Genomic DNA, 16,766 nt, shown 5'->3' with positions numbered 1-16,766 from the left:
TCTGGGCAAGCCTTCTGGCGACGGTCCCAGGGTGCGAGGTGTCCGGGGTCCTCCTGGTAACGCAACCACTGCTCCCGCCAGTCGTTAGCCGAAACTCACACCTCGGCCCCGCCTTCACTCACTCCTGCGGTCGCCCTCGCCGGCCTCACTGTTCATCGGCCCCGCCCCTCCCTGGGGCCCCGCCCCAGCCGGGCGCTGTGGGCGGGCGGCCAGCGGCGCGAGACTGGTAAGCACTGTCTGAGCGCCCACTGCAAACCCCAGCCGTCTGAGACACCTTTAAGCGTCCAGCCCCCACCCTTATTCCACCCTGCCTAGCTCTCCATCCGAATTTCTTACTGTTGCCAACGCCTGTTCTCCACATTGGGTCGGACAGCGGATGTAAGGCCCGTAGATCTGGGTTTGAGTTCGGCTTGTAGTCTCCGGGCAACCCTGGAATTTCATCTCTACAGATCTGCTTCTTGGTTTTGCTTTGTTTTTTAGATCTGCTTCTTGTTTCCTCCGCATGGGGGCCTTGTCAGGTTCACCGCTGTATCCCCAGCTCCTAAAACAGTGCGTGGCATGCAGTCAGCCCTCACTAACTATCTGTTGACTAAATGCATCTCTGTAATGATAACACCTACAGGGTGTTGTGAGAATGAATGAATCTGTGCAGCTACCTGGTGACATGTTAGGGAAGTACTGTTCGCTGAGTATCTCTTATAACACAGCACACTTTCTTAAAAGCACTATTCACGAACTGGTTACCTGGGAACACACATCTACTTCTCTATCACAGTCTCCCTCCAGAATTATGCCAAATCATCCGACCTTCTTCTGAAAAGGTTTCCTGATTGTCGACACCTGACTCTGGCACTATTACGGTGGATGTGCATGTCTAGTTATATATGGTGGTGCTCTGAAGAAAGAATCTTTACTTGTTTCATTTTCTGAATGAACCGCATCTGCTCAAAGAGCAGGGAATGGACTCAAGATATTGGACCCACTGCTAGCATTGCCGCCTACTGGTCGGGTTTCTCCGGCAAGTCACTTCCCCTCTCTGGACCTCAGTGTCTTCATCTGTAGCTTTCCCGGGTCAGCAATACCACCCACGTGAGCGAGGATAGACGCGCCACACAGGGCGCGTCAATCGCCCGCGCTTTCCACCTCCTCCAAGCGCATCCTGCTTTCCCAAGTTGGGACACGCCTCCGGGATGCGCGTCTCAGCTTAAGACTCACGAGGTGACGGCGAGGTAGAGCTAAAGGTACCCGCCGAGGGCCTCCCAGGCTTACGCTGCCCGAGCGCCTTCCCCTCCGCCCCCCCCTCGCGTCCCCCGCCCCCGCGTCTGCCCCTCTCCTCCACCCCGCCTTTCTCCCCGCCCTGCCCTCCCGCCCACCCGCGCGGCGCATGCGCCGCCCGCGGAGCGTGTTTTTATAAAAGTCCAGCTTCGGCCAGAAACTTCAGTGTGTTGGCTGTGGCAGCAGGTAGCAAAGTGACCCTGAGGACTTGAGTAGCCGGTAGCCCCCGCGGCTGGAGAGCAAGCGGTTACCATGGAAGGGATCCGTGTAAGTCCAGTTTCAACCTGTTTTTACTTAAACGTGCAAACACCTGAATTTATAGCGCAACCGCTGTCTGAGTGGGCTGGAGCAACCAGAATATTGCAGGTGCCAGTGCCCCGGAGAAGGGGTGTGGAAAGGAGATTTCGTGCGCTTGGCTACAGGAGGGGAGAGGCAGGTTGGACTGAAATCTTTTTCTAAGTAGAAGGAGAAAAGATTGGGACGACCGTTTCAATGGTTGCATTTATCTCCCCACCCTGAGTTCTGCGGCGCGCGCCGGTTTTGCACGCTGTTTGCAAACAGAAGAACTCTCTGTGGAAAAGTGCAGAGATGAGCGCTCTGCCAGAGACCGGGGGTCTCTTCCTCGAGGGAGCGGGGGTTTCTTTCGGAGCAAATTACACGATCTGAATTTCGAGGTGGAGGGAGGTGCTCCCGGGCAGTTACCAGAGGGAGACTGCTCCCCTGGTTAACTTCAGGCAAAGGCGCCTGGGAACCACTCTTGGCGTTGGGCGCGTGTTCACTAAACTCCGCCGCCCGCGGAGTTGTGCCAGTGACTGGGCACTTGCTCAGTTGAGCTGTCTGCGCGTTGGTCGCAGCAGGGAGGAGGTACCGGGAACAGCCCGCGCGCCTTGGGATCGAGGGAGAGAATTCGTGGGCGTCGCCAGCGCCGCGAGTGGGCTCCTGGGTTCTGGAGTTTTGGGGTCGTGCAGAAGCTGAAGGAGTATAAATGGTTACAGAGCAGCAGCACCCCGAGGTGTGTGCGGCGGGGACTGGGGGTGGAATGAAGGCTTGGAGGGGCACCTGGGCTGCCGGTGGTAGAGGTGCAGACAGGCAGGTGCAAGTGGGGAGACGGTTTGCCTCTCACCGCGCCCAGTTGCGCCATTCAACCGTCGGCGGTTTCCTGGAACCTTTTGAAAACCCCGTACTAGGGAGGCTTTTCGTTTCCCCCCGCGGCGCGCGATTCAAAGGCTCCCGCGGCGGAGCCGCCCAGCCTCTCCCCAGCACCCAGCAGTACTTGCCCCTGGCGTGCGGCGGGGCCAAACCGCTGGAACCGCAGTGGGCGGGCGGCAGGCGTGGGCTTGGTGGACGGCGGGGGGTGACGGAGCTGGATCACCCTGTCCCCAGCGCGCCCTCCGCCCGGAGGCTTCCCGCTGCAGACCTCCCACCGCATTTACTGGATCCTTGGCGGGATGGGAAGCGACTCGGGAGAGTGAGGAAATGAAACTTGGGGCGAGGACCACGGGTGTAGACCCCGTGACTTTCCCCTCCCATTAAAATTCTGTGCCCGCTAACGTCCCAGACGCGCCAAGTGATAAACAGAGGTTTGGCAAAGAAACGCAAGCCCCTGAAGAGCGCCCATGGGCGGGGGGGAGCGGTTACCCACTTCTGACACCCCTGCCCCCCAAGCACCAAAGCCCTTCATTCAAGGCCGCATTATCCTTCCTCACTACGTGTTGCTTGAAGTGCAGAATGGTAGGTGTTTAGACAGTCGTGGAGAAAACAGTGTTTCATGCCTTAGAATAAGAGTCTTTGGGACACCCCGCCCTTTCACACACACCCCCCAGTGCTTCTTCCTCCCGGCTTCCCGGTCCTGGCGAATCTTCGTAGAGAAAGTTAATCCCAGCTCCTCAGAACACGAGATTCTTCCCCCACTTCCACCCACGCTCCCACGCCGCCTTTGTGTTTTGTTTTGGTTTTTCTCCCCGGAGGTTTTTTTCTTCTCTCCAGTGGGCGGGGCAAAAGAGTTAGCAGAGGTGTGACTTTGGAACCCAAAGAATCTCATCGCCGTTTTGTTTTAAACAAAGAGTTTTGTAATTGGTTCTCCCAAAGAGGGATGTAATAAAGTGACTGTGGGGGGAAGATGGGAGGAGATCCGCAGGAGTCTAGAATTCCCTTGTGTTCTTTTTACCCCGGTGCTTTAGTGGGAGCAGAATTTCCTGAAGAAAGCTGGACTGAGTTGGTTTTTACAAATTGCTTTTTTAAAATACCAGAAACATTGTTTTGAAATTGGAGAATGCCTGCTGAACTTGAAAGTGAATGTCTGTTCCCTTGCCTGTTTTTCAGATATTCACTTCAGATAATTACACCGAGGAAGACATGGGCTCAGGTGACTATGATTCCATGAAGGAACCCTGCTTCCGGGAGGAAAATGCCCATTTCAACCGGATCTTCCTGCCCACTGTCTACTCCATCATCTTCCTGACTGGCATAGTGGGCAACGGATTGGTCATTCTGGTCATGGGTTACCAGAAGAAACTAAGAAGCATGACGGACAAGTACAGACTGCACCTGTCCGTGGCGGACCTCCTCTTTGTCCTCACACTTCCCTTCTGGGCAGTTGATGCTGTGGCAAACTGGTACTTTGGGAAGTTCCTCTGCAAGGCAGTCCATGTCATCTACACGGTCAACCTCTACAGCAGTGTCCTCATCCTGGCCTTTATCAGTCTGGACCGGTACCTGGCTATCGTCCATGCCACCAACAGTCAGAAGCCAAGGAAGCTGCTGGCTGAAAAGGTGGTCTATGTTGGTGTCTGGCTACCCGCTGTCCTGTTGACTATTCCTGATCTCATCTTTGCCGACATCAAGGTGGCAGATGAGAGGTATCTCTGTGATCGCTTCTATCCCAGCGACCTGTGGCTAGTGGTGTTTCAGTTTCAGCACATTGTGGTCGGCCTTCTCCTGCCTGGTATCGTCATCCTATCCTGCTACTGTATTATCATTTCCAAGCTGTCCCACTCCAAGGGCTACCAGAAGCGCAAGGCCCTCAAGACCACAGTTATCCTCATCCTGACTTTCTTCGCCTGCTGGCTGCCCTACTACATTGGGATCAGCATCGACTCCTTCATCCTTCTAGAAATCATCCAGCAAGGGTGTGAGTTTGAGAGCACTGTGCATAAGTGGATTTCCATCACCGAGGCCCTAGCTTTTTTTCACTGCTGCCTGAATCCCATCCTCTATGCCTTCCTTGGGGCCAAATTTAAAACCTCTGCCCAGCATGCACTTACCTCTGTGAGCAGAGGGTCCAGCCTGAAGATCCTCTCCAAGGGCAAGCGAGGTGGACATTCTTCTGTCTCAACCGAGTCTGAATCTTCGAGTTTTCACTCCAGCTAACACTGAACTTTTATACATTAAAGAACTTTTTTTTGAAGTTACACATTTTTTCAGATGTAAAAGACTGACCAACACTGTACAGTTTTTATTGACTGTTGGATTTTTTTCTTGTATTTGTTTAGTTTTTGTGAGGATCAATTGACTTATTTATATAAATATTTTTTGTTTCATGTTGATAAGTGTCTAGGCAGGACCTGTGGCCAAGTTCTTAGTTGCTGTATGTCATTGTAGGACCGTAGAAAAGGGAACTGAACATTCCAGTGTGTATAGTGAAATCACTTAAGCTAGAAATGATTCTCAGCTGTTTGTAAATAAACGATCTCTCCATTCCAGTGGAACATTTTCTTTTTCCTGTTCTTAAATTCTTTGGTTATACCATGTGATTTTGCTGTAGAAGATGGCGTTTATAACCAAAGCCTGAAGTGATATGGAAATGCTGGTTTTTCAGTTTTCAGAAGTGGATTGATTTCCACACCTACAATGTACAGCCTTGTATTAATTAAGTTGTTAATAAAACTACATGATAAACCTACTTAATGTTATGTTCTGATTTCTATTGACATTCCTTTGGCTGGCAGAAGTCAAAAATAACAATAATAGATACGTGTATGGCATGTCAGATCCTGTCCTAGGTATTTAGTTGTCATATTTTACTTAATGCTTATCACAGCTCTGCTAGGTTCTAATATTTTGTAGAGCATGAAACCAAGCTATTGAAAGCCTAAGTGATTTGGTCAAAGTATAGTAAGTAAGAACAACAAATATTTCAAACCAGGCAATGTGACTTCAGTAACTCTTAATTCATGCAACTTTAGAAATATCCAACCAGTTCATATTCCTATGAAAGATAATATTCCTGAAGGATAGATGTGCATAAAAAAGGAAAGATATGCAATCCCACATCTTAGATTTTACTAGTATCCTCACCTGTGTACTCCAGATCTGTGCCAGCCAGGCATTGTATGCTCTTCTCACCTACTCCTCTCAATCTGGATGTCATCACATCCTTTTGACAGGTGAGGGAACTGAGGTTTAGAGACTTGCCATAACATGTACTTTCAAGGGGACATATCAGGAGCTTACTCCATTCATCCTTCCAGCCCTTGCTCTTAACCATTACCCACTGTTGTCCCCCAGAACACCTGGTAACAAGTCAACTGAACTGTTATTGAAAATAAAGCCAAAAGTGAATGTTTTCTTCATAAAATTAACTGTGCCCAAAATATCCCTCTTGCAATATCTTCTATGCAAATCTCAACACTTATTCTTAATCTATTGCAACATCTAGCACCTCAAGGGTTCAGCCAAGCAGATAAAAGTTAAATTGGTGCTTTCAGAGCTCAGAAGAAAGGTCCACTGAAGCAAGCTCCCCGTTGCCCACATTTTGCACAAGATTCTGGAGTCTTATGTAACATCAACCAAAGCTATTTACACTACCGTTGTGCAAGCCCCAGCCTCTTGAGTAAATTTCAACTCTGGTCTCCATTTACAGATAATTTCTAAACTATAGCAGCCTTACCTGTCTTACTCTGTGACACAGACAGGGCACTCCAGACATGCGCTCTAAAGATAATAACCAGGATATAATTAAGGAAATATTTGGTCTACTTTTCATAATTGTTTCTGGCACAGAAGATCCATTTTGGAGGAAAATTGCAATGTCTTATCTTTCTGAGGCAAATCACATTTGTTGAAGGCAAATTATAGACCCTGTGAAGGAAATAACTTAATTACTTAGAATAGAATCCAATTTGGCTGTACATTTTTGCTGCAGTCTATGGAGCTGGTATAATTCAGAGTGGTATTCCTATTCCACTTGAGAAGACAATTAGATTTTACATAGGAAATTATCTTGAGGTTTCTTGGTTTTCCCTGGGAAGCCTAATTGGATCACCCTTCATTTAAGCATAGTTTTACATGTTCTCTCTCAAAGGCTTAGTCTTAAAGCCGTGACCATTGTAAAAGACTTCACTTGAACTTTCTCTATAAATATTTATTCTTGAGGAGACAATAGAAGAAATCCTTGGAAAGAATTCTTTTTCTTTCTCATCTTGGCTTGAAACCTGTCACCCCAGATTCCTTGCCTCTGCCCTGGAGTCACAACAAAAGGCGCTGAGCTGAAACAAAATTCCCAGTGTCACCAGTCTTAATGGATATTTCATTCTCCCTTGGAACAAAGGTGGGATATCTCTTTTTCAAAAGGAAAAATAGCCTTGGCTCGTTCCCTGCCCTGAAAGCTCCCGCAGCCCCATCATTCTCTGTCTCGACCCTGCCATGTTCTGAACGGCTCCAAAGCACTCCCTGTGTCCTGGTTTGTCTGACAATGCTGGGAAAGCCAGTCTGCTGGCCAGCCCTTGCATGAAGTAGTTGATTGTTCCCTTTCCTCATCCCCTTATGAATGGGGCCCTGGAAGGTCAGTAATGTAGATCCAGTTGTATAATGGAAGCTAAAATATTTAAATTGTATGCATGCTGCCAATAATGGCATGAATATGACATCTGAGTTATTAATAACATGAAGCCTGTAACTGGGGAGGCTTTATCTTGCAAAGCCTTTGTTTTCCTAAAACACCACTTGGCAATTCACCTCTCCCTACTCTGGGCTTCTCCGCCTCCTTTTGTGGTTAGGCCCATATTAAAGCAATAATTCTGGGCTACTCTGCTAAGAGGATAACCTACAGGCTTTCTTTTAATAATTCAGCTAAGTCTCTGTGACTTTCTCCAAGTTCACCGTCAGTAAACAAGGCACCACAAACAGAATTGAGTTGTCATTATTTCCATCAGCTTCCCAGGTGGCTCAGTGGTAAAGAATTCCCCTGCCAATGTAGGAGACGCAGGTTGGATCCCTGGGTTGGGAAGATTCTCTGGAGTAGGAAATGGCCACCCACTCCAGTATTCTTGCCTGGAAAATCCCATGGACAGAGGAGCCTGGCAGGCTACATACATAACATGGAGCCACAAAGACACACACACACACACATTCCCAGGTAACACTTAAGAAGGACAACGTCCACTGGAGACAAGATTCACATTACCTTAGAAATTAATCTAGGCAGCCCCAGCACTTGGAAATGTGGCACTGAGCCTAGCATTGTAGGGATTAACCCAGGCCTCTTTGAGGAGGTCTCCACCTGGCTGCCAATGTGACTTAGCCAGGCAGTGCTGGAGAGATCCCAAAGGTTAGCCAAAAGAATGGCCTGAGAGGAAAGTTGGAGCCTCAAGGACCCATAAAGTAGTGGAAACAAATCCTTTCAAAGAATGGTTCCTAACTGGGGGTGATGTTTGCTCAGAGTGGAACATTTAGTAAGGTCTGAAAACATTTGTGGTTATCATACTGGGGGGTTAGTGGGTGGGTGGAAGAGTAGGTGAAGTGCTACTGGCGTCGTCCAAGGATGCCACTAAACATCCAGTGTTGTACAGGACAGGCCCCCACGACAGTTAGCCAGCCCGAAGTGTCAATAGTGTTCAAGACTGAGAACACATTTTTAAGGTGAGGGCCATGGTATGAAAATAATTGTCAGAATAAAGATACATCCAGGGACTTCCCAGTGATTGGGACTTCACTTTCCAAATGCACGAGGTGCAGGCTGGATCCCTGGTCGGGGAGCTAGGATCCCACATGCCTCAGAGCCAAAATACCAAGATATAATTAACAGAAGAAATATCGTAACAAACTCCATAAAGACGTTTAAAAAAATAAGGATGACTCCAACCCGCATGGTCTCATGAAATTATTGTTTTGACAGAGTCCCAAAGTTTCCCTTGAGCCTCTTTTACGCTGTCTCATGGCAATGCATTTTTTTACTCCCGCCTTACTCGACTTACAATTCTCTTTCACCCTTATTTCAATGTTACTTTGTCATGAACATGTCTTTCTGTTTTCTTCTCTCATGCCATTCTAGGAAGACATCCCACAAAGGGAAATACATGGTAAAGGGTGACTGCTAATGATCTAGTTAGCAGTTAGATCTCTAGTTAGATCTAGTTAGATCTCTAGTTCCTACCCAGTATCTTTCACTGTAAAGACTATGATGTTTACTCATTTAATTCCTACCACAGCCTGTGACTCAGTTGGGAACACTTCCCATTTTTTTCTCCTTTTATTTGAAAAATAAACAAGGAGTGATGAGGTACCAGCCCATTGTTCCACTGTCTGCAACTGATTCAGATTAATTTAAATCAGTCCTGTTAAGTTCCACGATTAAAATCTTATGAAACCTACTGAAAACCCTCCTTTCAACTGAAAATGTAAAATGCGTGCAGGCTGATATAAAGGATCCACAATGTTAAGAAAGCCACAAAAGGGGAAAGAATTTTTCCAAATCAAACAAATACGGGTGCTCAACCAAACCATACCAGGTGTTGGCTGTTTATCTAGCAGAGTCAGGACACAATTAAGTTGATTTACATATTACAGTTCAATTAACTAGAACCCAACTCATCAACACTCTTAATTAAAGGGAATTACTTCCTGATATTTAACTCTGTCAAAAAGGAAAGTAATACTTATTGCTGCTGCTGCTAAGTCACTTCAGTCGTGTCTGACTCTGTGCGACCCCATAGACGGCAGCCCACCAGGCTCCCCCATCCCTGGGATTCTCCAGGCAAGAACACTGGAGTGGGTTGCCATTTCCTTCTCCAATGCATGAAAGTGAAAAGTGAAAGTGAAGTCACTCAGTCGTGTCTGACTCTTAGCGACCCCATGGACCGCAGCCTACCAGGCTCCTCTGTCCATAGGATTTTCCAGGCAAGAGTACTGGAGTGGGGTGCCATTGCCTTATCCGAATACTTATTGAGATCTCACTAAATTCCAGACACTGTCAAATATGTGGTCCATGCATGAACCCCAGCAGTTAGATAATATTACTTTTCAACTGAGGACGCGAAGAAGTCAAACTACAAATAAAGGGTTATGCTCCTTCCGCTACACATACTAAAAATGGTATTAAAACAGAACCACCAAGTTCTGTGATATGTCCTCAAGTTCTCAATATATTCAGTCCAAACATCTCTATCTATTCTAGACTGAGTACTACATGATAACAAAACAGTTACCATTACCATTTACTTTGAGAGTTTCCTACATTTAAAAATGTATTGCTTATTTCATCACAACAGCCATATATGGTAGGAATCATTATTTGCCTGTTTTAGAGACGGAGAAATTGAGGCAAAATTAACCCAATGCCACACACTTAATGAGTGGTAAAGCTTTGACACCAGGCAGTCTGACATCAGGATGTACATTCTTAAGCACTACAGTAATTTATGTTCTATGATGGTAGCCAGGGTAATCACCATGAGGTCAAAAAGATCCTCCATGCTCCCCAGTTCTCTTTAGGGTTCAATACTAAGACACTCCAATGATTGTACTTTTTAAAGCAACAAAGCAGACACTGACATTTGAGAAAGATTTTCACTATTAGTCATTGAAATAAAATGGGTTTCGGTGCCTGGCACATAGCAGGACCCAATAAATATTTGTTGAATGAGCACCCATAGTTTCTGTTCTGAGAGCACACTATGGTTGAAGCATTCTGATTAATGTTTGTGTGTGACTCGACTTCCTTCTTTACTCTTTCAGCCATTCTTTTTTTTTTTAATTTGAAGCATATTTGATTTATAATATTGTGTTAGTTTTAGGTATACAGCAAAGTGATTCAGTTATATTTTCAGATTATTTCCCATTATAGGTTATTATAAGATATTGACAGTTTCCTGTGTTATACAGTCAATGCTTGTTGCTTATCTATTTTATGTATAGTAGTTTGTATCTGTTAATACCATCCTCCTACTTTATCTCTCTCCCTCAACTCTTCCTACTTTGATAACCATAAATTCATTTTCTGTGTCTTTAAGTCTGTTTCTATTTTGTATATATGTTCATTTGTGCTACTTTTTAGATTACACATATAAATAATATCATGAAATATTTGTCTTTCTCTGTCTGACTTATTTTAGTTAGTATGATCATCTCTAGTTCCATCCATGTTGCTACAAATGTCAATATTTCATTCTTTTTTATCAGCCATTCTTGTATTGAGCCATTTGTTAAACAAAACCCTGGGCCATACGGATATGAATATTGCTCATGATATAGTGGAAGATGTAATTCTTTGGTGTTCTAGACATGCCAGAAAATTAACTAAAGGACTCTGAGACTTTCCAACTTCTTACATTTTAAGAAATCAAAGTTTCCATCCTCCTACTCAATTTTCCTATTATTCAGTACCCGCCTCCAAAGTCTGGCTTCCAGTGATTCCCCATCTAGTGGAGAGCAGCTCCTTGCCCACCTCTCAAGCTGGATGAGAAGCTCTCAATCCTGCTTTTCCTATTTCACCAGCCCAAGGGAAGCTGTCCATTCACATCATGAGGCTAAGAGCAGAAATTCTGTCAAACCATAGGATAAGGGAAAGAACCCTAAAGCCAGTTTCTTGGAATTCTGTCCACAAGAGACAACTTGATAGGCCCCTGGGACTGAAGAAGGAAATCATGACCATCATTGTGGGCCACATCTTTCCTCTGGCAAGCCTACTCCATCTCTATCAGTCCAAAGTAAGCTTTTCCACCCTAAATTCTTAGCTCATGAAGTCTGCAGCTTGTAAGCTAGCATGCATAAAAAGCTTTTGAAAAGTTAAAAGCAGCTACTGAGTGTCATTACCATTATTGTTTTTTTATTTTTAAATAAAATTTGCTTCCCAACTAGTTAAATGTCTTAAGTGCAGAGACATTTGCAGTCTAACATAGTTAATTGATAGATTGGATTGGATTAGATGAAAAACAAGCCAGATTCCATAAGGTTGTGCCAATGTTAGCTAAAATTATATAAGGTTAGCTCAGTCGGTTAGAACCTGATGTTTCTAAGCCAGGACCAAGGGTGAGTCCCACTAGGGCCATCTTTAAAGTGATGTTGCACATGGCTATAAGTTCTATGAATGCAAAGACTATGTCTACGTTGTTTATAGATGTATTTACACTGTCTAGAACAGGAATTGAAGCTTTTTCTATAAAGCACTAAGTAGTAAATGTTTTAGACTTGACAGGCCATGCAGTTTCTGTCACAACTGCTCAACTCTACCATTATAGCAAGAAAGCATCCAGAGAGAATACGTGAATGAATAAGTATTTCTGTGTCCCAAAGCACTTTATTTTGGGGCACTGATGTTTGAATTTCATATAATTTTCACATATCACAAAATATGATTCTTCCTTATGCTTTTTTCAACCATATCATAAAAATGCAAAGAGCATCCTTTGCTCTCAGGCTATGAGAAACAGGGGCAGGTCAAATCTGACTTGCAGGCTGTAGTTTGCTGCCCCCTGACTAAATAATGCTTAAAATACAGTAGAAATTCAATAAATGTGAATGAATATGTGAAACTCTCAATATGAGAAAGTTTACTCTTTAAGCTTTAAAGCACAAGGAGCTGCAGTGAACCAGTGAGTTTTAAGTATTTGCAAAAACACAACACCTACCACTTAAAAAACACTTAAGCAGCCACAAAACACTTTCAGAGATGGAACCTCAGCCTGGGTCTGAGTGCTAGTCAGTGCCCTGTTGGTTGGCCAAATCCTGCTACTTTACCGTGTCTCTTACTTGGGAAGAAAGGTCTGGGATAGCAGAGTTGTCTTTTTCATCCACTTTGGTGTTCTTTCACTCTCATCTCCCAGAGTGCAGATAAAACAGCATCTCCTTTTTTAACTCCCTGTAACTAGAACAGCAATGGCTCACTCATAGAAGATGTTAGGACACACAGACTAACCTTCCTCGCTTCTCCAAAGTGATAATCACCAGTCACAACTTTTGGCAGTAACTCCCCAGTCAGTAAATAAGACAAAAGAAAAAGCCATAATCTGCAGCAATGAATAGTGCTTCACAGCAGCAAGCTGAGCCACAAAAGCCCAAGAAAAATCAACGGTGCAGAAAGCCTTTATGGACCTGACCCCATCTTTGGGGGAATGAGGATAATTCTGCTATTCCCTTTTAGCCTTCAGGTGCCTCATGGAAATCTCAAAATTAAGCTCCAAGGGGCTGCCACTGGTATGTATGGTACTAAAAGAGTTTCCAAGTGAACTTCATTACAGAACGTTCTTCCCAAGGAGAGAGGCCCAGCTTTCATCTCAGATGAGAAGACAATGAGGAAACTGTGAGGTGCTTTCTGTTTAAGATGGGCTTTGTTACAGCAATACAAAAATGACCGCTCAGTCACCACAGGCCTGAGTAAGGAAGACAAGCTATATGGGCGAAAATGGCCCTGGGGATAAAAACCTCACTGACTGAGCCAGAATCCTACCTGTAAGGAGTGGAAAAGAGTGATGTGGGAGAAATAACACATAAAATGAGAAAGGACACAAAGTGCCAGTTCATAAAAGAGGAAATAAAGCTGATCAACAAAGATAGGAGGAAATGTTCAACCCCACTGGCAACCAAATAAATAAAAGTCAAAACAACACCACACTCCCTCTCGTTTATCACACTAGCAAACATTTTCAAAGTAACAATGTCCCAAGTGGAAGGACACAGTGAGCCAGGCATCACTAGGCACTACTGGTCAGGCATAAATTGGTCAGACCGTTCCAAAGCCCTGGCAGATGTCCTGGAAGCTTCAGTGTTCATCCTCTTGTACACAGAAACCATGTCTATATCTTTCTGGATCTTTAACTTCAGAAAACAATCCTAAATATTAAAAATGCTTGTGCACAGAGCTATTTGCATGCGGTATATCAGAAAACAGGAAATCACCTAAATAATCTGGCAGCTGGGACTTCCCTGGTAGTCCTGTGGATAATACTCCACATTTCCAATGCAAGGGGCACAGATTTGACCCCTGGTCAGGGAACTAAGATCCCCCATGCCTTGCAGCATGGCCAAAAATGAATAAATATCTGGCAGCAAAATGAAAATTAAGGAAACTATAGTGAATCTACATAGTAGAATATTATCTAGTTTCTTCAGGGATATTTACAAAGACTACAGGAAAATGTTTATGAGATGTGACATTAAAGAAGCAGGTTTCATACAGCTTCTACTGTGCCATACTACCTGATTATAATTTTTTAAGTCTATGGATATAAAAAAGAAATGAAAACGTTATTAGCAGCAGTTAAGTGATAGGTTTTTTATTGATTTTTAAACATTTTTTTCTTTTGATTTCTCTGTATTTCCCAAACCTACTATAATGAATAACGAAAAAGTAATCAGCTTATTTTAAAAAGGTGTAGGGCAGGGAGAAAAGAAGTATGCAAGCCCCTTCCTAGTCTATAAACCCTCCAGGATAGGTACCCAGTCTTTTCCTTTTTTTTTAAGTCGGCTTATGGCATCAGTTCAGTTCAGTTCAGTCGCTCAGTCGTGTCCGACCCTTTGCGACCCCATGAATCGCAGCACGCCAGGCCTCCCTGTTCATCACCAGCTCCCAGAGTTTACTCAAACTCATGTCTATCAGGTCGGTGGTGCCATCCAGCCATCTCACCCTCTGTCGTCCCCTTCTCCTCCTGCCCCTAATCCCTCCCAGCATCAGGGTCTTTTCCAATGAGTCAACTCTTCGCATCAGGTGGCCAAAGTATTGGAGTTTCAGCTTCAGCATCAGTCCTTCCAATGAACACCCAGGACTGATCTCCTTTCAGTAGGTACTAAATAAATGATTGTTGAACTGAACTGAACTAGGCATTTGCAGTTTTAAATTAATTAAACAGGAGATCATTAGATTGAGGCTCTAATGCCTTGGCAGCCTACTAAGCAAACCAAAATCTAAACTTTTAAATGCCTCAAGGTTATATAATCAAAATGCTAAGGACAATCAATTACAAACGGCCAACTAGGCTTAAAGCTATAGTCAATCAAATAATTTCCTGTCTTTGCTGCTGCACCTCTTCCAGGTAAATCTTTGCCCTGGCTCTTGCAGAGGAGCGCTTGTGTCCTAACCACTTCTGATTTAGTGCTGCCCAATTTCAGTCGATTTTTGCTCAAATAAACTCTTAAAAAATTTTAATATGTGTCAGTTTATCTTTAAGCTGTCTGATATTTTTAAAATATCAGACATTTATATTACCCTGAAGGTATTTAGAATGTAGTAGTATAGATAGAATTTACTAGTAGCAGAAATCTTAACATTGTATTCCAAATTAGAGCCTTTGATAAAATCAAGTGTTTCTGAACTGAAGGTTATGATCTGAAGAAAGCATTCTAGAGAATTCCACAAGTACAAGAGAATGGAATTCAGGACTGTGTGGCAGTAACCGCAAGCTGGACTGAGCTTATGGTGGTGAGTGAAGCTGTTTCACATCAATACACATTCATGGCGCCATCTTTACAAGGCTGGCCGTTTAAGGCTCTGGTAGAGGTGATATGGATCTGGGGTCTCTCAAAGGACTTCTCTCAGAGAGGTCAAGCCTTTCAAAACCTACAGGAAAATAAACACACAAGAAAACCTAAAGGAAATCTCTAAAAGTCAGGCATTCATATATGACGGCAATACTGTGGGGCCTGAAATGGGAACAATGTGTAAGTGGTCAACCCTAAATACTCCACTTTTGTATTGTATTAGAAAGGAAATGTCATGTTAGGGAAGAACTTCCTTCACTCTAATAAGTCTTCAAAATACAGCAGCACACAACAATGGTGGTTTACAAGATGTAACATAATGCAAAAGGTTCTGAGGTGGGGAATGCCAGCTGAAAAAGACCAATGTTCACTTTGTGACAAAGATACCAAACGTTTATTACTTTTACTACTTGAGATATGCTGAGGAACCAAGTAGACAAAAGGACTAGAAAGAAAATAACTGACATTTTTCCTGTAGTTAAAGTAAATTAATATTTTAATAAGAAATTTAATATTTTATTATGTTCTAGTAAATAAATTTTTCTAGTGCAGATATAAATTATCTTAAAAACAATATGTTTTAATTATAAAGATACAATCGGGTCTGATTTGGATTTCAAATCCACATAATAAAGAAATCCCCACTGATAGTTTCAAGCATATGGCCACTTAAGAGTTGTAATTTACTTCTTGTTTAAGATATATGATTTACTTAGTTGAGCACTACAAGCCCACTCAGGAATTACCAAGGCATTTTGGTCTTATATGCTCGTTGTATGTTTTTTAGATACACTTTTATAACTCTTTGGCTATAAATTTGAGAAAGGGTATTAATTCTTTAGGGATCCTAACTCAACATGACTGGTGTCTTTATAAAAAGAGAAAATTAGTACATAGGTACAAACAGAGGGAAGACCACGTAAAGACACAGGGAAAGATGGCTATCTATAAGCCAACAAGAGATCAAAGAAAAAATCAATTAACCCTACTGACACCTCAAATTCAGACTTCAAGCCTCCAGAATTGTAAGAAAAGATATTTCTATTGTTTAAGTCACCCAATCTGTAGTGCTTTGTTTTGGCAACTTTACCAAACTAATACAGACTCTTTTTAAAAATGCTATTATGGTATGTCTTATTCTTGTCTCTTCTATTTAATATAAACCAAAAAAAAAAAAAATACATCCAATCATTCAACAAATATTCATTGAGCACCTCATATGTGTCAAGTGCTGAGATACAACACTAACAGACAAAGTCTCTGATCTATGGACTTTACGGACTAGTAACAAAGGAATTTGGAGAAGGAAATGGCAACCCACTGCAGTTTTCTTGCCTGGAGAATCCCATGGACAGAGGAGCCTGGAGTCTACAGTCCATGGGGTCACAAGAGTTGGACACGACTTAGCGACTAAACCACCAGCAACAGCAGCAAAGGAATTATTCTCCTTCTAGAATTATTCTTCATTGCAGAAATAGGCCTTATATATTGAGCCACTAAAAATCTTCAGAGAGAATTAACCAGTAAAGCAATATTGAAAAATCAAAATAAATAAAACCCTAGCATTTTAATTGCATATCATTATATTACTGGAAGCCCTCTGCATCAGTTATATTTTTCAGTAAGCAGATGGTGGGGTAGAGTTAGGAGTGCTAGAGATTTATTGGAAGGTATAGCCCTTGAACAAGCTAAGAGAAAGGAAGGGGATTTGGAAAAGAAAGCTTTTAAACTATGATCTTGAGGAGAAAGCAGGATTAAGAGAGCCTCAGACCACAGTGGAGACCCAACAAAATCTTGGCCAA

The 16,766-nt window shown here is 43.5% G+C and overlaps 1 protein-coding gene and 1 long non-coding RNA gene across 2 annotated transcripts in view; one reads left to right on the top strand and one right to left on the bottom strand.

The window, feature by feature from the left end:
- Positions 1-5,690, bottom strand: part of LOC122453855 — a 41,009-nt gene extending 35,319 nt beyond the window's left edge. The window contains exon 1 of the long non-coding RNA XR_006273199.1: positions 5,572-5,690. This is a non-coding gene — a long non-coding RNA (uncharacterized LOC122453855). The remainder of the gene's footprint in view (positions 1-5,571) is intronic.
- On the top strand, positions 1,416-5,176 carry CXCR4 (C-X-C motif chemokine receptor 4). Its single transcript, XM_043488145.1, has 2 exons — positions 1,416-1,542; positions 3,598-5,176. Exons 1-2 carry the CDS (start codon positions 1,528-1,530, stop codon positions 4,642-4,644), a joined length of 1,062 nt encoding a protein of 353 aa, XP_043344080.1. The 5' UTR covers positions 1,416-1,527; the 3' UTR covers positions 4,645-5,176.
- Positions 5,691-16,766: the final 11,076 nt, after the last annotated feature.

This window comes from Cervus canadensis, chromosome 15, assembly GCF_019320065.1.
Source record: "Cervus canadensis isolate Bull #8, Minnesota chromosome 15, ASM1932006v1, whole genome shotgun sequence".
NCBI lineage: Eukaryota > Metazoa > Chordata > Mammalia > Artiodactyla > Cervidae > Cervus > Cervus canadensis.
This window is presented reverse-complemented; position numbering and strand designations above follow the sequence as displayed.